A 23478-nucleotide genomic window follows, 5' to 3' on the forward strand; every position below is an offset into this window, starting at 1 on the left:
GGTGGAGTGTCCTTGCGGGGGCGCAGTGTCCCGACGAGGATCCTTAAAATTTCGCGAGCACCCGGAGATGCACGTACTGCCGCGTCATAATCGTAATTAACCCCGTCGTCCTTTCTAACGAATAAGCTTCAAGGTAAAAACGTACTTAGCGTAACGTGACTCTCGTTTCAACGGTGCCGGTTCATCTTAACTTTATAAACGGACGTGGGGGACAATAGTTGCCCTCCAGTTTCGGCATTACAACGTCTAGCGGGCCCTGCTATCATAATATCGTATATACAAGCATACATATATAATACCCTGCCCGACAGCCGTACAAGGACCTTCACTCCGCGAACACGAAACACCCCCTCCGCAACAATACCGCCCCCGCGTACGCTTGGTGGCCGACGTGGAGAGGGAGGGGGGATGAAATCTTAACGAGACGGCAGGCGGCTTCGAAACGTGGCCGACGACGACAACCGCGTGCCCTGCCCATATTTTCCTCGCTGTCTCGTCGTTTGGAAGAATAAATACCATTGCTGGTGGAAGAAGCTGTCGGAAGTATCGTTGAATTGTTTGGATGGGAAGTTTCTGCATGAAAACAGTCCTTAAGCCTTCAACGGTGTATTAAAAATAACGTACTGCTTTTATGATAGAAACTAGTAGTACCTATTTGTCGTGAAAAATTCCGAGGAACTTAGATTGCTTTAATGTGCAGGCAACCCTGTGATTCAATTCGATATTGAATTCAAAGTAGGGGAGAAAGAATCTGGAATCGAGGACCTTGCCACAAAAGGAGTGCAGTTCCATCTTTACCAACTTCGAGTAAATTAGAAAGAAAGGGTTTATAAAATTATTGCTTTGCCTTGACATTAAAAGGAGAACACTAAATGAAATATATATATTTTCACACGATAAGTTGTAGTTATTGAGTTGATCAGTTTTTATTTCTATTTTCCAAAACAAAAATCTTGCACAGACCTGGCATTGACTATAGAAAGACTAGCTTTACTACTCGGCTTCGCCCGGAATTTAGAGTTTGATTTTACAAAAAATTTTTTTTTAGTTTTTCTTTGTGAATGTAGTTACATTCATTTGAATTAGCCAAGCGTAATGAACCGAGGCACATTTCGTGATCCAAGAGTTTCGAACGTTCTTAGGCGACAAACACACAAAAATATAAACTTTCTGCTTTATATATTAAGATTCATGCGGAACTAACGAATTTCTTCAAAGTACACGTTTTATTCAGTGTACAAACAATCTAGCGACGTTTGACAGAGCTTACCAGTGGCAAGTCCGTATCAACTTGAAGCAATCACGATCCCCTTCCTCGTGTTACTTTGGGGAAGTCTTCTGATCCTTTCGGTTTGGGGTTGTTCTCTGTGTGCTGAGTATAACACTGGCCAAACAACATATGATTGAGTTTGTCTGCGTTTTTTCCCCGAAGATTAGCGAATTTCTGGTGCCCCTTAACTACATCAAAGGAACCATTCCCTCTTGTTAACAGAAAGATTTACTGTCATCACCTTCGACACCTAACAGAGCGAATGAAAATGGCGGCAAAGTGACTGGGCAGTACAATTTAAACCCAGCAAGCTACAGCTGCTAGAGGAAAGCTGCTGGAACTAATTCCACGTGAACGAGCGTCGGCGAGAATTATTCGAAAATTATTAACGTGCACCGGACGTGCTGCTGGGGCGATAAAAAAATTTCGAGGGTGCGGCGGGGGTGAGCAGCACGTGCCACGAATAACGTCGAGCGATTTCTTCAATAGCTGCTCCAGAATTCTCTCAAGACGAGACACGGTCGCCACCGAGCGATCTTTACATATTTAACAATATGAATAATGCAGAAACGAAACGAAATAATTCGGGCAGTCTGGGCCGAGCGATTCGTGGCACACACAGTTCTGTTTTCCACGTTGGAGCCTCGAAAACTATCTAAAGAACGGGGGGGCACTGCGACCCGAATAAAGTCGGACAATTTTCGCGGGGTAATTAACGATTCTTCGCGACAATTTCGCGAGATCTTTGCGTTCTAACGACGGGGCAAGATCTGGTTGGCTCCTTTCGTTGGGTACGCTCGCTAAAAGCCCGGTAAATTATTGCTGAAAGTTTACGAGGAGGCGCGGGAGGGCGCAGACGCGGCCGCTGCACCCCTAATTGCACTAATTATTATCGTTTCGGCTGGAGGGGACATGGAAGTCTCTTTCCCTCTCTTAACTTTCGCGATGTCGCTTGGAAGGTTTACGGCCGACGACACGGTACGATCGTCGACGCACAATTCTCGGGGAAGACCGATTACCACGCGACGATTTTCTCGTCAGGGAAGTACGAGGAACTTTGTGACGTTCCACTCTGCTCGATGTTTGTCCGTATAAACTGTATAAACTGTAAAACTGCATCAACGACTGCACTCTTTGAAATAGCATTTGCGATTAAATATCTCGAGGAGTAAATAAATTTTATTTGGGATTTAGTTCGAAAGTGTTTCGCAGGAACTTTGTATTTTACTGAAAAAATTAGAAGACTATTACAGAAAGTTGATTTCATTTTAATAGGCTGAATATTCTTGACATTTGGCATGTGAAATATTTCTATTCGCTGCAAACAGGTAAAACGTTCTCAACCGCGGGTGAAAAGTTTAAATTCCTTTTGTATCACATATTCCTCGTTTCTCCCATGCGCGATGCATATTAGATGCATAAATAGCATCAACAGATCGTAACGTGTAGTCGAGCACACGAAGGTACACGGATATATGAAAATGATCGCAGGTGTGCACACGAGGAAACGTTCTGTAATAGCACCCCCGCGACGGGGTAGCAGCGAGCTAAAGGTAGAGCACGCCAGTTCGTGCTGAGACGTGAATCGAGACGCAGCCATATTTTTTATCAGTTCTAGAAATTGCTGCTTACCACGATTTCGTACACTTTTGGACTGTGTACGTGTAAAGCAGGTACGTTGTCCTCCATTGCACTCTTTTAAAATCGTTTTCTTAGATATCCCGCCAAATGAATCCTTTTTCAATTCGTTAACGATTTGGTGGCGGAGCTTGAACGTCTTAAATTTGTTTCTCGACGAGAGTGTGAATTCACTGCCCATCCATAATATTCATCACTCAATGAGGTTTATAATGGCACACTTTATTCTAAGGTCGTAAAGATATTAATAAGAAAAATTTTATTTCAACGAAATGGCGTACGGAGTGCAAAATCTTGAAGATTAGATGTTAATATAAAGAAACTTCGAAGTGATTACGCCCTTTTAATGAGCTTAAGTTCCTCATTTTCATTCTATACTTACGTATATGTCGCGGGACAATTGTAAAATCAGCTTCTATGTAAAAAATCTAACGTTTTTACAGAGAAGCTGATTTTACAATTGCTTGGAAATAAACTAATGAACCGTTCACTACGACGAGACTGACCCAGAATTATCTATTAAACAGTCCACAGAATAATCAATCACAATTTTACCGAAAATAGGTACTCTATAAAAAAAACTCTATAAAAAAAACTCAGTACCCTAAAATTCCCAATAAAGCCACCAATAATTCATCTTCACTTCGACTACGGAGTGTTCACCTTATAATCAACAGTATAAACTTCCCCCTCTGCCAAAGAAAACGACGAAAGAAGCGCAAAGAAGTGGTCAGAACGACGTCCACTCCCATCACCGTCAATTTCACTCGATTCAGGTCCAGCAAGAACGTTAATCGCGTAAAATTTCGGCTGGCTTCACGACGAGGCCGCGCGCGATTCATCATTTTAACGGGCCTCCCGTAAATTGCGACGTCTCACGATTCGATTCGATTTCACCGCGAAATTTCGACTCTCGAACCAGACAGAGCGAAAACGGGTAGGCGCGGGGCGAGGGAGGGGGCATAGTGGTCCGAAATAAATTAAAAGTCGACGAAGCCGCTTGTCTGCCGCGGTTTCGAGAACAAAGGCCGCGCTGGACCCGAAGCGAGGCAGAAGTATCGGGACAAATCGCGTTGCGTAAGAGGGCCGACGTTGTCGACGTCGACCGCCTCCTTTTTATTTCCCGGAAATTTCGACGGCAAATTTATTCGGCCCGCAGAGCCACGGGCAAGAGGACGACAGAAGCTAGCTCGTGCACGCTAGGTTCCAGCAGACGTGGATTTTTAACGAGCTCCTCGCCGTACGGGGTATAAAATCGAAGGTGTAACGAGATAACGCGATCGTAAGGGTATATAAGAGATGAAGATTCAATCGTTATCGCACGTGGTTTGGTACCAGCCTTCGTACTTTTCACGTAACGATTGGTCGTATTTTGTTGACGGGGCTGCTTATGGGTGTTGGAGTTTACGCTGGGGGTAGAATTATCGTGTGCCATGTTAAGGGATTATGCCTACCTGCAAGGTCTGAAAACGCAAGTATATTCGGGATTTTTTTTTCAATTTGAAGACTTTTTTTTTAAATAAACGGTAGTATATTCGGAAGTATATATTTTAAAGATCTTGTAGTTTTTTTTGCAATGCGATATCTAAATAAATAATGGAATTATAAGCGATCTCCCGACAGCGTTTATTTTTATTACGGTGATCACTATAGCTACGACCTGGTTCATCAGAAATAAAAAATTCGACCAAATTTAGTCAGTATATTAGATTAGCTTGTCCTTAATCGTGGGTTTTTCATTTCCGTTGGGTAGTTGTTATTTTACAGATGGAAAATGATGAAACATGAACGCGATTAAATAAAAATCGATACTTTTGCTATGAGAAGTTGTCATTTTGTAGCAAATTAATATCTTGGGATAATAAACAATTAAGGACAAGATAATCCAATATACTAACTAAATTCCCGCGAATTTTTTATTTCAGATGAACCAGGTCAGAATTAGAATGTTCACCGCAAACTACTGACAAAAAAAATCGCTGCCGGGAGATCGCTGATATATTTTTTTATTTATGTATATTTGCCATCGCAAAAATTACCACAAATAGTTTAACATGTACACTTTCGAATACATAAAGGTTTATTTAAAAAAAAAGTCTTCGAGTGTTTTAAAAAAAATCCCGAAAGTACTTGTGTTTCCAGCACTTGCAGGTAGGCATAACCCCTTAAAAGGAGAGAATTTGATTAACGAAGAATTTAAGGATAAATTAAATTTAGGAGTGCCTAGAGGCTTGCGTTCGACATGACGATCTAAATTCTGCGTATATATTAATAATTATTTTCAGAAGATGATTTTCTACCATTTGCTGAGGTTAAATCGCGATTAGAGGTAAGATTGCAGGAATTCATGCAGTCCGCCACGTGTAGATATTCAAATAGTAATTGAAAGTCTCGTAAAAGAAAGCGTTGCGTTACGTGCAAGAAATGGGAATAAAGTTGACAGATCTAGAACAGGGAATACTCCGTTACGAATTATTTCAACGCTTGTCAGAAGTTTATACTTGGCAAAGAATCTCAATCCCTCTGTATGGATCAGTGTTTTCCATCGATCAGAAATAGAATCCATGGAACAAATACCCATTTTTTCGCCGATGTAATCATCCATACCGAAGACATTCTCTGTCTCTTTAATCATCTGTCGCGAAATCCGCTCTAGGAAATTAGCAGCTGAAGCAAAGCCGCTTTGCATCGTCGTTAAACGGTACAAACAAGTCTATCCTTGTTTTATTATATACGCGTCTGCGTGCACGTGGTGAACGTACACAGGGGGCACGTACACGGGCGCAGAAACAAAAGGTAACGCGCGAGGTGACTAACCAGGGGATCGCGGGCACGAGATCGAAGTCAGGTTATCCTTGATATTTAACGATTGATTGGCAGGATTGGCAATTTGGCCAATTACCGTGGCGTTCCTCCGCGTTTCGCGGAACAACGAATCAAAATTACATAGTCGGTCCCGAAAGTATCTTCGGAACGGGAATGAAATTCCTTGGACGCGAGCGATTTCGAGGCCGAAGGGCGTCGATCAGGAACGGGCGCTCACTGTTTCGTCGTGGACTGTCGAATTTCGCCGAAATTACACCGAAGTCGATGAGTTATGCTCGACAATCGGAACGATTAACTTTCTTCGAGTAACCCGACGCTTGGACGCGTGGGGGGAGGAATTATGGGCGAAGGGGACTCGGCGCTTGAAAGTTTCGAATAAATTCGTAGACGAACTGAGGCAACTGATCGGAGCAAGGTGAACTTTCTGTGAAATAGGTCAGCGTTATTGGAGTAGACGTATATCGATGTGTTGGCAGATTTTACAGGTGATTTTGAAGGAAAAAATTTGTGTCAATGTATGCACAGTAGGTGGTTACTGGGATACATATACATGTTTTAAGATTTTGGTATATGGATTAGGTATAGATGTTTTTAGATTAGAAGGAATAGTTTTGTATTATGAATAACGTCTTTCTGAGTCAAGTTAGATTTTTAGAGTTTATTAGATTTTAGATTTTTATTAGAATTTTTGCTCTGGGGTTAGTTAAAACGCTATATTTATCTGAGAATTAAACCAGATTCGAGAGAACTTAAGCAAGAGGCATTTCTGAGTCTGAAAACTTAATTCCTGCGTTTCCCCTGTTAAGGGGTAATGACACTGTAGAGCCCAGAAAGGCAGCCTGATTTTGAGAATTTTTTTATGCGAGTATAGTGAATAGAATACAAAATCTGTTTGAACTGCTTTATTGTACATACCTTTATGTATGATCAGATTATTTTTAAAAAAATTTTAATACGAAATGGCGGCGCCAGACGCAACAAAAGAAACTTCTTCTGAAAAAACAGTGTTTCGCGGCCGGAAAGATTTCTCCTTCAATTTTTGACCTGAAACAAAAAACCGATTTTTTTTAGTTCTATATAAGATTGTCCCGTGAAGTACACGAGGAAATAAAAAAATACTGCTTTTTGTAAGAATGGTGCGTGATTGAACAAAACACGGAACTGCCACAACCTCGAAATTGTCGAAACGTTTTGTTCAATCACGCACCATTCGTACAAACAACAGTATTTTTTAATTTCCTCGTGTACTTCCCGAGGCAATCTTATATAGAACTAAAATATTTCGGTTTTTTGTTTCAGGTCAAAAATTGAAGAAGAAATCTTTCCGACCACGGAACACTGTTTTTCAGAAGAAGCTTTTTTTGTTGAGCTGTGGCGCGAACATTTTGGTTTAAAAAAATTGAAAAAAAATTGTAATCAGACTTCAAGGTATGTACAATAAAGCCCTTCAAACAGATTTTATATTCCATTCACTATACTCGTATAAAAAAATTCTCAAAATCAGGTTACCTTTCCGGGCTCTACAATGTTATACTTTAATGGAAATATCCCAAGTCAAATAAACAGTAATATAAGAACACGTGTGCCTAATTTATACTTCAAAGTTGCTCTGAACTCGCTGCTCCCAGACTAATCTCTATTCTAATTACAGAAGTACGGCTCGCGCGGAAGCCAAACCGTTAAACAATCGTGGTGCTCGATACACGTTCCCCCGAATTCTCCCCGACACTCATCGTGACCATTATCACGACTGTTCGACTCGGAGCCCCGATAAAATCGGGGAGCCCACAACACCAGCGTCTGGGAAAGTTTCAAGGAAGCCCATTTCGACTTAGCAATTTCGCCCGAGCTATTTCCACTTTTCCAATTCTTTCCACCTCCCGGGTTGTTTCACCCCCGCGTGGTCGTGACTTTTCCACGCGGCACCGAGTCGTAAAGTCCCCCGGTCATAGGCGAAGCCCGCACGGCTATCGATTTCACGTGTTTCCTTTCGGAAATTGCCTTGTTTTTTTTTTCTCCTCCCCCGCCACGGCGTGTTTACGGGTCGCGGAAAGAGATCGATACGATATCGCGAAACCTTCGAATCGCGCTGGGTGGCCGTAGTGCGAGAATCTGCCTTAATTCGCGCACCCTCCCGCTTGAATCGACTACTTTGCTGCGAGCAGTTCCACGAAAAGGAACCCCTGCTCTTCGACTTAAACCTCTACTACCCTTAATCCAATAAAAGTCTTCCGGTGGACATTCTCCGAAGTGTTGACTAAATTTGAAGACAACAATCTCCGAACTATTCGTGTCCTCCAGCTCCTTAAGTAGTAAACAGTCACTGACCACCGTGGTTCATTACTATTTGCACTCTTTTACATCTAGCCGATGCAACTGTCAGTTAACTTAACTGATGGCCGAGTCACTTACGGGACCAGAAAGCAATTAGAGCGACCGCCTTGTCCTTCAATCTCTTCATTATTTCGCGGGCAGTTTGGCATAGTTGGTGGGCCTGTCGAAAAAAGGAGAAGGAATTTCGCGAGTCCCGAAAGAACGAGGAAGGAAACGAGAAGAGCAGCGACGAGAGAGTAACGCTTTAAATCGCTCGGCAGGGACGAGAGAACGCGAGCGGAGCGAGGCCAAGCTCTCCTCGTAATCCAGACAGATGGGACTCGTTAATGGGACGCGCGAGTAATTTGCAAGAAATCTAATAACACCGTGGATGTCTCCCCCCTTCGCCCTCTCGCTCTCTCTCTCTCTCCCTCTCTCGCTCTCCCGTTCCCTCGCTCTCCCGTTCCCTTTCTCGGCCCATAATTCGTGGCCTGACTTTTCCCCCTTGCTGGCCTCACTCTAATGACAATACACGGGGAGGGCACCCCGCTCGTGAAAATTAAAATTCGCCCCGAAGCACTGCTAGACCCGCGCGCGCTGGACATCCTTCGCGTGTATGGACGTTAAAGGGTGTTATTGTGTGCGCGTGAAGTAGCCGCGGCTAGCGACGAGCCCTCGATCATATCTTTCACGAGTTTCCAAGCTATTCGGGAAGATTCGAGGATGTACGTCTCCAGAGGTGTAAGTCGAGGGATAGTGGCGGATCGAAACGATGAAGAGTTTCGGGGGAACATTAAATATAATTAAAACTTTATCGGAACGCTTCATTATAGAAGTCTTATTAAAACAGGGAAAAGATTCAAGACTCCAAAGTCTCCCGAGAACTTTTCACTTTTGGGGATGTTGAAAGCTTCGAGGTTACTCCAAAGCCTCTTTTCGTCTTCAACCCTAGTTCAAGCAGGTTTGGTCGTTACTGTATGAAATTTTAATCTAGACTGTTATTCGGATAAGAGTATTCGATTCGTAACCCATCGCTCGGACAAAACTTGCTCGACTCTGATTCGAAGCGACTCGAGCCCCTCACTACCCACGGCCCGGGTCGTCGTGTGGGTGCATGCGGTCCAAGTTCGTGGCATAGAAGAGAAAAGGCGAGGGGGTGGAAGGAGTAGGACTCGTTAAGCAGTTTGCGGTTCGTCCCGGCCTTTTTTTTCAAGGCGCTCCTTTAATGTAAACATATTCCGCGAAGAGATCGGCATCTTCCTCTGTTTCGCTTCCATTCTCTGTTTTCTTTCCGTCCCTCCTCTCCCGTGGTTCTGTTTTTCGCCGTTGGAACTATTCTATTTTTGCTGCCTATCCTCGTCCCTCTCGCGCCACCCCTCTCCCCCCGGCCCTGGTCGACGAAACGCGTTTCGTTTCGCGCGTCTTTGTTCTTTTGCGAATCAGCCTTGCGGCCCCGTTGGTCCACCCACGAAGATCGATCTGCGCGGATCGATGCTCGACCTAGACGGTGATCCTTCGATAATGCACTCGGATGAAAGTCCGATTCTCCCTCCCTGCGAATTGATTGCTGCTCTTTCAGCGTATCTTCATTGCGATTTCTCTTGGCCCCCGCCTGATAACGCTACTGCTGGTCGTGGAAAGTACAGTGATCTGCCAATATCTGCAGCGTTTTTGTATCAGAATTACTCTTACAGTTGCAACTCAGTTGGAACTCGATTGGATCTAACAATAAGTTTGCGAGTGGCAAGAATGGGAAGGGTGCACTCATTCAATTCAGAATCTGATTTGAACATTGAAAACAATTCTCTAAACAAAAGCTCCCGGGTCCCAGTGCAACATCGTATCCCACTTCAGTCCCCTTTCTCGGTTTCAATGTCTATCATATATTTCTTATTCGACTTTGCACACAGTTCAGCTCTCTAACGCTAAATCTGTAATACTATTAAGGGATCATGCTCAGTCAGGAGGCCGAAAAAAGGGTGGTCTTTGGAAATTTTTTACTCAAAAGCTATAACACATTTCTCAAAAAATCTTTTTTCCTTTTAAGGATTGCATCTAGTACCGTGCATCGTAATTTTTTCATTTGAAAATGTTTATCGATAACTAAGTTATGGTCCATCACTCGTAGGTTCTCTAAAAAAAAAGCTTCTGCGGTGATCACTGCTGATCAAAAGTCGATCATCTGAAATAAAAAATTCAAAAGAATTTACTTATTATATTATATTATCTAGTATTTGAACGAAGGATTTTTTATCCGATGCTTAGTTTTCTTTTAATTGACAAAAATCAGGCATGATTTATGATAAAAATTGAAACTTTTACTTTGAACATCAGCCATTTTTTCCCAAATCAATATTTCGAAAAATCCTTCGTTCAAGTACTAGATAATATAATATAATAAGTAAATTCTTTTGAATTTTTTATTTTAGATGCTCGAAGCCTTTTTTTTTAAAGAACCTTCGAGTGATGGACAATAACTCAGTTACTGATAAATATTTTTAAATAAAAAAATTACGATGCACGGTACTAGATGCATTCCTTAAAAAGAAAAAAGATTTTTTGAGAAATGTGTTATAGCTTTTGAGAAAAAAATTTCCAAAGACCACCCTTTTTTGGCCTCCTGACTGAGCATGACCTCTTAAACGAAGTGGCACACCCTCTTTCTTGCTTCCATCGCGATACTTAGGAATCAGCCCGTACCCGTCCCCCGATTTACCACACCACGCAACCTAACGACATGGCTAATCGCCAAAAACTGCTCAATCGAAGCTACCGATCACACTTCACCGACACTTTCAATCCCCCCCTCCGATTCAATTACAACGATCGTCGGGGCAAGCCGATAGATTCCTCAGCCGCGCGGGAACGTTCGCCAAACATCCGCGGGCGATCCGTGGCCGTTTTACCCTCCCGTTTACCCGTCGATCCCCAAGTAAAACAATGTATATTGCGAAAAGCGAAAGGGACACGCGATCCAGAAAACGTAACGGTCCGGAGCCGCGGCGGAGATTAAGTGCCGATTAAAATTCATGGCGTGTCAGCCGGTATAATTCGATTTCGTAGGTGTTCGTGCAGATCGAGTTACCCGAGGCGGACTTCTTTTTCACGGAAAGAGGAGAAGGGGCGGCGAGGTGCGCGCGCGAGTGAGGGAGGGGTAGGGGCCCAGACGCGAGAGGCCCGAAACGTCCGGGATCCTTGTTCGCGGGGACACACTCTTGACGTCGATTAAAATTGAAACGTGGCTCATTACCGATTCGTCACGCTAACCGAGCGTGAGGTAGCGCGACTTACGGATTCCGCTTGTATCGTGTTACCGTTCCGACCCGATCGTTTTCTTGGCCCAAGGACACCGCGCACCATGAAAATGCGAGATGATCGGTTCCGTCGATGCACTCACTCCGAGGCTGACCGAAATCTGTCGAGCCAGTTGTGCTTGGGGAATATTCAATTCCGATTTGACACTTTAAGCGGTGACGATCGTTACGGAGCAGGCGAGTGTAGCTATTGGTTGAGCTATTGGTGCGTGGAGGAGGCTATAAATATTGGGTTGGGACGTGTTGAAAGTGCGGTATTGATTATCTAATGGAAGGTCTTCATTGGGCTTTGTGGGAATGAGTACATTGTGCAGGGAGATTGCTGTTATCTCCAGTCCTGTGGTGCACTGGCGTATTCCGTTGGATTTGATTTTAATGTTGGAGCTGACTGGGATCTAGATTTTTGAAATTTGTATGCATGCTCAGGAAGATATTGAGCACATAGGGCGATGATTTATAGAGGAAGTTATTGTAACACTGGCGGGGGCGTCCAGAGGGGGGTGCAAAAGAGGCAGTTGCCCCCGCTCCTGGCTTGTGAGAAAAAATCGCATTTTTTCAAAACTGATCTTTATTAAGTTTATACTAAAAAAGTTTTTTTTTTAAATTTCGATTTTAAATTTTTAATTAATTTGGTACTAGAAAATGGGTTAAGGGGTCATGCCTAGTTGGCAGGCGAAAAAGAACGTGATTTTCGGGAATTTTTTGTGGAAATTTTAATATATATTTTTTACAATTATTTACTTATTTTAAGACTACATATATTCAGTAGCTCTCAGTAATTTTGTTATAGGAAAATATTAAAAAATGAACGAATAACAGCCACCCTCCCGGAAGCTACTTTTTTAGCGGTGAGCACGATTTGTGAAGAAGAGTGAAGAAGATTTTGTTAGTATATCAATTTATCTAGTGCGTGAAAGAAGGATTTTTGTTTTTGATGAAAACTCTACTTTTAATTCAAGACAAACGAACAATTCAGACATCGAAAAAAACCCATTCAAAAAAGCAAGAGGGGTATATTTTTCTTTACCATCATCCCAAAATTGCCCCCCCCCCCCTATAAATAGTCTCCGGACGCCCTTGAAAGCTGGTTGATTGAATTTTGAAATATGAGCACAAATTGATTAGAGTAGCGCTGAATGGCAGGGAAGATAATTATTGTGTATTTTAATTGTGATACACACCCTTGCGTTACTACTTAGCTATAACATTGCCATATTGTATTAACTTCAAGCAGATTCTACCAAATCCATGTTTTCACCACTGTGTTTAATCAGTCTCAAAAGAATAAACCGTAATTCCCATCTTCCTTACCTGTCCATGCAAAGGATTTCATCACTCACGAATACTTGTTTAAACCCGATGATATTGCAATAACTGCATGGAGGGTGAAAAACGTCGGAACGAATTCTTCGTTGCGATAATCATGTTCTCAGGAACGAGTGTTCCCGTAATTAAAAGCTTAACACACACGTCGCGTTGATATCACGTAGCTTCGGCTATCAGAGGAACGTAATTCCCTCTAGGACCCATTAATATGGCTCGCGGCGCTCGCGTTAATCGCCAATTTTATCGCCATTAACGTTCCTCCGCCGATTAACTCGAGCGTCCGCGCGCTCTCAGGCCGGAACGCGCGCGCGCGAGCGCGAAACATCGTTACGTATTAATGGTCATTTCGTTGGAACGGCACCGGTGGTCCAGCGCAGGTACTCGAGAGCGAACGAGGAAGAAGAACGAGCGAGAAGTTTGGGTTTTTGCTTAGTAGGCTGTTTATCGAAAGACAAGTAAGCATTAAGCAGAGTGTACCGAACAGGTTGATCGAAACTTTGGGCCTGAGTTCTGTGCATCGAAACCGGTGAAAAAAAGTTCATACTGAAAAAATATTGCCTCCCTGAATTACAATATAATTATAATAAAAGAAATAAGTTTCCAATAAGTGATTCAATTGTCTTTTGTAAGTGAGAATTTATGGGATTCAAATGTGAAGACTACGCGATGGGTTCTCCTTCATCTATCCAGCAGTTTTCATCAATAATTCACAAACAATTTAGTTGCTGGATGATGTAAATGATCTAGTTTCTGTGGGTCGGCGATAGACTGCAGCGAAACGTAACCTGGCACCTGCCAGTGGGTTCAGTAATTCATGGCCAGACACGCCCACGCGCGAATTCATGGAACACACTTGACTACTTATTATGGTTCCATTTATTCGATTACATCTCTACGAGGAAATGACTTTACACACATGTTCATATAAACTCTTTTCCTTCGTTTGATATTCAGATCTTGTAAATACACAAAATTATAATCGACCTTTTCGATATGCCATGTACAGAGTGTTCGCAATGAAGGAGAGGAATATCCTGAAGAATTTTCGTATTCCACACCCTAATGGACCAAACCGGTATTTCTAAGCTAGACTTCTGATACAATAAAATGTGCTAGGCTTTCCTGAAAATGGAGGCAGTCGGTCAGGGCCCCGAGGGGCAAGTAGCTGTCGCTCTAGCGCGATCAAAAACTAATCTATCCCACGCCTCGGCCAGCCGGGAAATAGGAGAAACAAAATTGGAAATGGCCTGCTAAACAACGCTTTTAATGCTGCGCCGCGATCCCAAGAGCCGGTCCTTCACGCCCGCTCCGTCTACCGAAATCGGACCACCTGCTGATAGGGAATTACCTGAAACCGATGTACCGTTTGATACGACGCCCGCCGCGACGCGATTTCGGGCCCAGTCGATCTGTGTCGCTCTCTTGCTGATGAATCACGGGGAACGAGACATTTAACCCGTTAAGTCTGTGGACGAATTACGTGGATGCAATGTTGCGAGAATCTGTCGCGGGAGATATAAAGAGGGACACCTGATTTTTGATGTGTGGTAGAAAGTCTGTGGGAACTTAGACGTAATAAATTTAATTCAATGGAAATTGATATTGTTGACTCGCGCGTGTTCCACGGTGTTTTCAGAACGGTGGTATTTGTGACTACATTGAGAAGCTTTGCACCACATGGATCGTCCAAATTTGAGTAATTTATAGTCAGTAAGAAACATTGGATCTTGAGAAGTATCGGGGTTTATGTCTATCAAAGAAGTATTTGGAATCTTAAATCCTTCAAAAAAGTATCATATACCTTCGCTTTACTCCATGACCCCACGAATCTTGACGATTCCCAAATTGCTACGCGGTCCACGGACCATCCAGACCACCAAAGAAACTTCCGCCCAAAGCAAGACGAACGAAGCCGTTGATACAGCCCCCTTTAAAGCACGTTCGATAGGGTACAGTATTAATGGTTTCCTCAGGAATCCACCGTATCTCGTTAGCGGACGCAACGACCCCGCAGCGAGGCTGCAATCGTTGCACGAACAAAGTAGCACACTCGCCGTGCGGTTAGCCCCACGTTTCCCAACTTCGCGGCATAATTTAATCGAGTCGTGTGTAATTACGTAGGTACCCCCTCGGTTGGTCCCCGCTGAATTTCGAAACGGTGCAGCACGCTACTCGGTCCTCCGCGGCGCGGCGTGTGATCCACGTGGGAACGTGAGGTGGAGACGACGAAGCAGCGGACTCGTTACTCAACCGACGCTTATCGCCCGGCTATTAGAACCTGGTGCAACTATGTCGGCCGTCGAAGGCACGCCGATGATCCCCGACGATGCCTCGCAACCCCGTCGACGTTGAGCGTCCCGAGATCACGGTTCAAGGTCGACAGTCGAGTTCAAGCCTGCTGCTCCATCGGTGAAAATAATAAAGGAGAAGAGGAGCAAGGGGAAGGAGAGTGAACGAAAGAGGAGAGCGACGGCGGATGATCGATGGTGAGAATCGGTCGGACCAGTCACTGTGGCTTCGTACAGGAGAAGACATCAGCTCGCGGAGGAGGTGCCAGGACTCTACATTCGGCGCCTCACGCTCGAGGACCCCAGGAGCGCGCGGGAATCCTCGAGTTCAAGGTCGCAATCCCCGACACGCCATATCTGTCATCCTACCACCGGTTACGTGCCCTCCTCTAGAAGATCCTCGAGGTATTTCGCCGCGGCGCGAGAACGCGTGCGCCACTCTTGCTTATCCGCCGCCAACTTTCGATCCGCTCGATGCGACGAGGCCCTGGATCGACTCGGGTCACCGGGGACGATCGTTCTTTCACGCTGATACAGGGCCTCCGTTATTGCAAGTGATAGAGAGATCATTTTCATAGTGGGACACTCGCTTCTGTGGCGCTAGTCATTGCCTACCTATTATGAGAGAGATATTCTGTGAGGATATGCATTATCGAGAATAATAGGATATTTAAATTGTTTAGTAAACTTCCTTGCACCTGTTCGATGCGTTTATTAAGTAGATAGAAAATTTCAAACAAGCACTTAGAGATCCACTCTTTGCAGAACCACGAGGGTAGTTTATAAAAATTCTCTGCATCCTGTAGCTACTTCGGTAATATAATTCGTCATGTCCAAGCTGCACACCCGAGTTTTCTAAAATTCCTTCTGGAGGGACAATGATGTTTCCAGTAGGTCGTCAAATCCTCAAAGAAAAGATTTCATAGACCATTAATTAGAAACTAGTTCGATCTAGTGTTCAGAGTCTGCACGACCATTAACGTGGCCTAGGAAGTAGGAACCCACAATTATTCGCACTGAAGTGGTATTCCTATGCTTAAGTAGTCAAGTAACCCCCTCCGACACTGTCAACATGTTAAGGGTCGTACGTACAAAACCACCACGCACCGGATAAAATAAAATACCCTAAATTGTAGTCAATGTATCACGTTTCCACAAAATATTCATGAAAAACCACCAAGCAATACTTAGTGGACAAAAAATTCATAAATAGTCGAAACAAAAATATTTACTTCGCACCGACCTTTTTAGATTTTTCATTCTCACTGATGGAACGCGCAAGTTTCTGCCACGGTGACACATTAAATGGCAAGCTGGTCATTCATATGCTTCAATATCGCGAATCGCAGCATAATTTATAACACAATACAACAATTAAAGGGAACTAGTCAACTAACCTCGTTAGTCAACTAGCCCCGGTCTCCCCTACTTGTTTTCCTCAGACCAGCGCGGTTCGTTGTTCCTTGCCTATCCCTCTGGAATTCCCCTTTTTCTCCGTTCCTCCACGAGTATAGTATTATATTTCGTGGCTGACCCCTGCGCTCGTGATCCAAGCAAGGTTACCAAGTTTACTGCGAGTTTAGAACGTGCTCTCGTTTCTCGCGAATCCCCACACCGCCATTGAATCCGTGCGGAGAAGGAATTCCTGCTTCTTTATCCCTTTCCTCTGCTTTCACTGCAGCATTATAGCGCACCGTTTGTCGGCTACTGGATTCTTTAATGTAGTTTTATCTCGTTGTTTAACGGTTGCTTACGAAGCTTCCAAGACGATGTGCCTGTGCTATGGATAGGTTTGTGGTCGTCGACTTTCATTCGGTCGAAGTGGATCGGAATCTTGCGTTAAGTCGAGGATTTAGAAAGAGGAATGGAAGTAGCTTTTTCGTTTCTGAGCTTTTCAATAGCGATCTCATCCTTTTGGGCGTATTTTATTAATTTATTATTGTGCTTGATTTGAAGTTTATTAATTCCTCTTGGTAGTTCACACTTCTTCGTTGCGGTATGCTTTACGTGCTATCCTTCTGGTGAATGTAAGCAGCGTAGCAAAGTAGATAGGGGCGACCGGGGCTAGCTGATACGTTTTTCACTTTTTATTTGAATTAATTACTTAATAACAAATATACCAAAATATACCTTGGTCCTTCCTCTTTAATATATAGTAAGCGAAATCTTGAGGAAATACATACAAAATAAATGAAAAAATGTTGTTACCCACGCGTACGCTGAATCGTAGGAAGGAATTGAACAACAACCTTCACATATCTCGCTCAAATGGAGCTACATATATAAGGTGTCGAGATAATTCGTCTGTATCAACTTGCCCCCTGTATCAACTAGCCCCGGTCTCCCCTATAGCGATGCATAAACTAAATAAAGTGAATAGAGCAACTTTCTCGTGCTCCACGTTTCTCGTGGTCTTCCTTCAATCGCCTCATTATTCATCCAGTTGCGTCTCCGCGACCGACATCCACTCATTTTCATTATTTGCCCGGGTTCCTTACACGCGAGACATCTTTCATTCTTCCATCTCCGTCCACGATTTTCTTCACTCGTCGTCAGTGTTTCCCTGCACGCTGCCACTCGTACCCCTCGACATGCGCCCCAGCAATTACAGTGGTGGTCAAAAGGAAAGTTAAAAGTGTCTAACATTACATCCCACTCCCCGCGTTAGTATAATTGATCTGTTCTTCAGAATCCTCCAGCTCTGTAACTTACAATTACCTGCATGTTAGACGGAAACATAATCCCTTACCAATCTGCGTTGGCGTTCTAAATTTCCTTTTAACAACCGCTCCATTATCGAAACCCTAGGAAGGAAGATCTTCCCAGTCGTCATTGGACGTGAAATCTTCGCGAGGGAAGATCGTTTTAAAGAGGAAAGCGTTGACAGCTTCATCGTGACGCCGAGTCCTCTTTTACTGTTTCCCAGAAACGCTGCTCCTCCATTCCCCCATAACAGACACGTCAACCTGCCTTCGTTCTCCCTCCTGCTTCGTCTCTGTTCTTGGAATAATTTCCCGCATTTATCCAGCGAAACGCGAGCCATCGACACCGCCATGCTTAGCAGCACCCCTAACTTCTATCCCCCAGAAACGGAGCTCAATTTTCCAGCCCGTGGGGCTCGCCTAATTCGCGTGATCCCTGATCCACGACGTAATCGTGATCGCGTACAGTTATAGGTCGTGGCTGGAGAGGATCCGGAAGGAGAGGCCGCCGTTCCTGACGATCGTCTCGCTGGAGCTGCCAGAGTCCCCGATTCCCCTGATCGAGTCGCTGGCGAGTGGCCGCTCGAGGCCCGCGGAGACCAGCGGATCCGTCGAATCCAAGGACGACATTCTGGACGAGCTCCTGGAGAAGGTCACGCCGACTGGGGGCGAGAGAGAGAAGGAGGAATCCCGCGCTGGGAGGAAGAGGCCGTCGAGGAAGTCCCTGGGCAGACGCAAAAGGGGCGAGGAGTTCGTGGAATGCACGAAAGGAGTTCCAACCCTCGAAGAATGCACGAAGAACATTGTCGAAGGTCAATTCAAAGTCCACCGTCCCGGTGAACGTTTACTCATTGGCATTCCTGGTATCCTCGCGCGCGTAAGGCGATTCGATTTCGTACGTTCTCGTTGCTTCTGGGCAACGTTTGGTCCCTTTGGTCGTTAGTAACGTGATTGTCGATGACTTATGCAATTGGAGATGGTGCAAAGTAAATGTTGGAGAAGTATCGCAAATTTTAAAAGTCATTTGTTATAGGGACTACAAAAAGCGACGTCCTACACAATTCTTCGAGTTCCAAGATAATTCTTTGTTTTCATTTTTCAAAACTTCCTATCCTCCCCTTGCGAACCATTATTTTCACGCAGTTCTAAATGGATATTCAGAGGCAATGTAGTTATACTGAAAATCATTTTCCTTAGCAACTATGCGACAAATAAAACAAATTCCATAAACATAAGGATTCACCATAGTCGACTATACCGCAATTTACTTCGTACCTCTTCAGCTTCGTTCGCTCCCTGCACTCAGGCGCCGCAGGTAGCGTACTATCAGGGGCACCTTCGCGCCTGCTAGGGTGCAACCCGCTGCACACTTTCTCACCTGCAATGCACCCAAAGCCGTGCGCAAGGAGCCATCAATTCTTACTACCCTATATTACACACTAAAATAAAAAGGAATACAAATGACTCCCTTGGATTGCAAAATTTCAAGCGCCTCTTATTTAATCTCAATTGCATTTCAGGCGCGAGCCGCAATCGACTGTCGACCCTGGATCTTCGCGACGCCGTGGAGTGCATCTGCTCCGAAATACCGCAAGGCTTTCGCGCCGATATCGACAAGAAAGCAGAGGCTGCCCGTGAATCGCGCACCCCGAGTCCAGAACTGACTCACATCATTAGAATCGCGATGAACTACCACGGCCAGTTGGACTGTGACGTGAACGACGAGGAGGAAACGGAAGGAAGAAACTTGAGGTCAGGGAAGAGCGGAAGAGGCGTTCCAGCGACGAAAGAGCTCGTCAAGGAGGACGGTTGCTGTAACGGTGTGAACGGCGCTTTAAATTTCAGGCTGAATTGCTGCAGAGTGCGACTGACGTCCCGTGACACGAACCTGAGGACGGGGCCGGGGGGTGGGAAGCAACAGGGGCCGGAAACGCGGGATTAATCTGCACGGGGGGTTTTGTACTGGAATCGTTCGGACCGCGAGTTTGCGCTTGGACAATGAACCTCGGCCCACAGTCGTTAATTGTTCCTTCTGATTGAAAAGAAACGTTTCCTTGGCGGTGGAGCGTTTAATGAAGTTATATTCGGGAAAATTGTCTTGGCGGCGGAGGATTAATCATGGAAGGTTTGACGCAACGTGTTGCGTAGCTTGAATTTTAAATGAGATCGTTACGATGGTCTAATATAGTTGAACTTTGATTGTACGTTAGCAAGTTGCGTCAGCTGAAGTTTCAGCTGTTTAAATGTGACGCGGTGTTGATTTTTGCGGAATCCTACCCCTCTAGCTAGATTTTCAAGCTGTTGGCTATTTAGAAATTTATTTGCCGCGGACGACTACGTCTTCAGCGTATTATTGTTGGAAGCTGAAGCTACATATTTTAATAAATGTTACTGCCAGTACAATTTAAAGCAACATAAAAATAATTTTAGTCTTCGATAACTATTTGTTTCCACTTCTATCCGACGGTTTCCTGGGCACTCGTAATACGAAGGGCGTACTACGTAACTTGATTGCATGGAATACTTCTGCATCGACACAAATTTTCTCTATTTTTACAAGTAACAATGGCCACCATTTACAAACTCATTCGATTACTCTCCAATGCTAAATTTATCCTAAACCCCATCACACCTTGCACGTGATAGTGGCATTATGCAATCAGTCTACAAACTTCTCCACAGGCTCCGGCACATCTCGCGCAATTGTCAGAATTAAGTCAGAAAACGAGGGGAAACTTTTATTAGAAGCTCGAAAGCTGAATGTTTACTAAACTCTCGCCACCGTCGCCCGGTACCAGGCATAAAACTGTCACCGCGTGAATTCAATCAGCCCCATTGTTTTTATCAAGCCACGATCAATCGAAGGGAGGGTCCCTCGTCTCGCTACCGAGTTCCCGACTCATCACGGCGCGGCGGCGACGAAGCAGAAAGGAATCCGACGGTCGGATCGATCCCTCATCGCGGGAACATCCGAATTAAAGGAATTCCGAGCGAAGATGCCATTAGGCAGGGATCCTATTCCGGCCTGTATTCGGCAGGAAAAAAGGACTCGGCCGACGCGAGAGCGGGAAGAGACGATCTCCGTGGACGAGCGCCGAATCATGAATCTCTCGCGCGGCGATAAATCGCGAATCGTTGCTTCGATTTCCACGAACCGCGCCTCACCGACGACCACTAACACTCTCGTGCCTGTGGCCAGTTAGCCTATTAATTAGCTCGCCTAATAAATCGCGACTGGCTGGTAGAAGGGGAGAGAGAACGCGCCGTTAGCGATCGTTCCTCGGCGTGCAAGGAAGAAGAGGAAGAAGAAGAAGAAAGGAGGTACCGAAAGAGACGACGACGACGAAGAAGAAGAAGAAGAAGAAGAAGAAGAAGAAGAAGCAGCATCGTACGAGTTTCGTCTCGCGGTGGACCAGCACAAGAGATGAGAATCGTGAGTCTAGGCTGGCCCCTTGGAAGGCCAAGCCAGCCCAAACCGGGTGAGAGAAGTTGGCCGGGTTCTCTCCTCCTCGTCCCTCCTCATCTCTTCTCCCCCGCCTCGTCCCCGTTGCTCTGGTCCTCCCCCTTACGTTTCGTTCCTGCTCCTCGTGGCATTTTTATTTTGTCTGTGCTGTGTGCGCTGCTCCTTCGTAGGGCGAAAATGGTTCATGGCCGTTCCTAACCGCCGATTTCACCGCGGATCTTGGACAGGAGGATCGACCTCTGCCCCTCCCCGCGCCCCTACACCGTCATTTCCTTCGTCCCACCTGACTTTTCGCCCTTTACTCTCGTTTACTTCGCGCAGTGCTCGTTAAACGTTTTCCCGCTGCAATTTTCGCGCACTTGATCCGGTAGGATCGGCGGCCTGGACGGCGCACCTCGTGCTCAGGGCATGTGGGTCACGCGGTGGCCCAGATTTATCGGAAGGGAAACTTTTGTGGAGGATGCATCTAGTCGACGCTGAATTAACAGAGGAGATAAGCAAGAGAATGCGACGTTCTACTGTAACTGGATATTGTAATCCGACTTCTTCGTCGGGTTCTGATGGAATCTCGAAAGTTTTGCCTGGTCGATTGCGAAGGAAGAGGCTTGACGCGGAATTTTTGCGTTCATTACGCGGCATCTTCTGAGCACTAAAGTTTTTGCGGCACGAATACCATTGTGGTGAAAATTCGCTTAATCATTGTTTTCGTGTAATTACAGCGTCATAAGCGAACGTCCCCAGCGCCATTACTCTCCCCTTAAAGTGATATTCGTCCGTTTCCTTGATCCTCGAGTCGGCGTTACTTCATCGAGACGCCGCCATTACCTTTTTATTCGCTGGTAATTACGAGCCGGCGAAATTACTCGCTAAAATGCCTACTTAACTTGATCGCCCATCTTCAAAAACATTGTCTCCTTTCTGCGTTTTGTTCCTTCCCTCGGCCCTGTCCAACCCTTTCCCCGCCACTCTGTCGCTTCGCAAATCTTCTCGAGGAATGAAATGAAATCGCAATCCCTATGAAAAAAGGAACGAAGGGAAACCGGTGGAATAAAGTTTCACAGTGGAAGCTCCATTTTTTGGGAGACGTGTATAGTCTGCGAATGCTTTCCCCGCAGGTTATACTTAATTCCCTTTTGATTCCCATATACGAAACTTTGAAAACTTGACTCTTGAATTGGTACCATCGAGCTTGAAAATTCATGTTCCGAGGGAGGAGGATTTATATGCGAAACTAAATAGCAGAAACACTGTCGCAAATCTTCAACAGAAAGTAATTACAGGGTATCGATATTACGGTAATAGAATTTAAGCACTCCACCGAACTCGGTGACAGTATTTTCTGTATCCTTCAGTTTCGTTTCTCCATTTAACCTCGACCACGACAATGATTCTGTTTTTTGCCACGATTCTTCTGTCCCCACGTGAATCGAACTGCATTTCTTCACCCACCTTGCGACTCCTTTTATCTTACGCTCTCCTCCACCGCTACAATCTGTTCCTTTTGCCTCATCTTCGAAATCGATTAACGTGTTTACTCGATCGAGACGCGGCTAGGAGACGCGCGGCCGACGAAGTCTGATCGCGATATCTGGAAAACAAAGAGGACTTTGTGCGCTCCGCGCGCTGATGAGACCGCGACGGCTTCTGTCGCCTCTTTCCTTTACTTTTTTCCTCTTCCCGCCGTGGATACAACGCCGCGAACCAGATGAACGGGGGACAGAACGAACGCGAGGAAGGCAGAGCACCGTGGAGATAGGAAATTGGTATGTTGATTGCTCGCGTTCAGGGGGAGAGGAAAAAGAAGGCGATTCGGCTTGTTGTGTGTTCCGCGCGCGAGCGAGCTGGACCCAGTCGACTCGAACGGGAGCCGATTTCTTCGGTTCCTGGGAAATCGATGAACGGGTGTACTCGGCTTTACGAAGCGACGATCTTTAAGGAGGGAATCCTGTTCTTTGTGCTAAAAACATAGCAAAATTGGGGATTTTTTTTTTAAGAAACTAGCGATTTGATTCGTCTGAAATTTGGACCATATTTTGATGCAACTTTGAGGAAGCAATATATTTTTTTTAATTAATTTTTAATAACAAATATAGGAGTTATACATGATCGACCAACATGTTGCGCAAAATTCGTCGTCCGCTGGTGTGCATCATATTTATCTTCCTGGTACTCTAAAACATGAACATGAAATGGCGTTTCATTGTATACATGTGTAGACATAATTTGATGAGCCTGAAAAAAAAAATATAAAATTTTTTTGAGGAGTGTGGAGAGTTTTCAAATTGAAAAGTCTGAAACTTTTGCTATACAATTTTGTGTCAATTTTCTTATGTAATCA

General features: G+C 44.8%; 1 protein-coding gene across 1 annotated transcript; it reads left to right on the forward strand.

Annotated features, from left to right (window-relative positions):
* Positions 1–15013: 15013 nt before the first annotated feature.
* LOC143366401 (uncharacterized) lies at positions 15014–19680 on the forward strand. The gene is made up of 4 exons (XM_076807469.1): positions 15014–15062; positions 15179–15380; positions 18146–18489; positions 19198–19680. Exons 1-4 carry the CDS (start codon positions 15014–15016, stop codon positions 19617–19619), a joined length of 1017 nt encoding a protein of 338 aa, XP_076663584.1. The 3' UTR covers positions 19620–19680.
* The last annotated feature ends 3798 nt before the right edge of the window (positions 19681–23478 follow it).

This window comes from Andrena cerasifolii, chromosome 2, assembly GCF_050908995.1.
Source record: "Andrena cerasifolii isolate SP2316 chromosome 2, iyAndCera1_principal, whole genome shotgun sequence".
Lineage (NCBI taxonomy): Eukaryota > Metazoa > Arthropoda > Insecta > Hymenoptera > Andrenidae > Andrena > Andrena cerasifolii.

Coding starts and splice junctions, on each gene's coding strand:
- LOC143366401 (XM_076807469.1), top strand. CDS start 15,014: ATGCCTCGCAACCCCGTCGACGTTGAGCGTCCCGAGATCACGGTTCAA. Junction 15,063..15,178: donor TCCCGAGATCACGGTTCAAG/GTCGACAGTCGA, acceptor ATCGATGGTGAG/AATCGGTCGGACCAGTCACT. Junction 18,490..19,197: donor CACGAAGAACATTGTCGAAG/GTCAATTCAAAG, acceptor ATTGCATTTCAG/GCGCGAGCCGCAATCGACTG.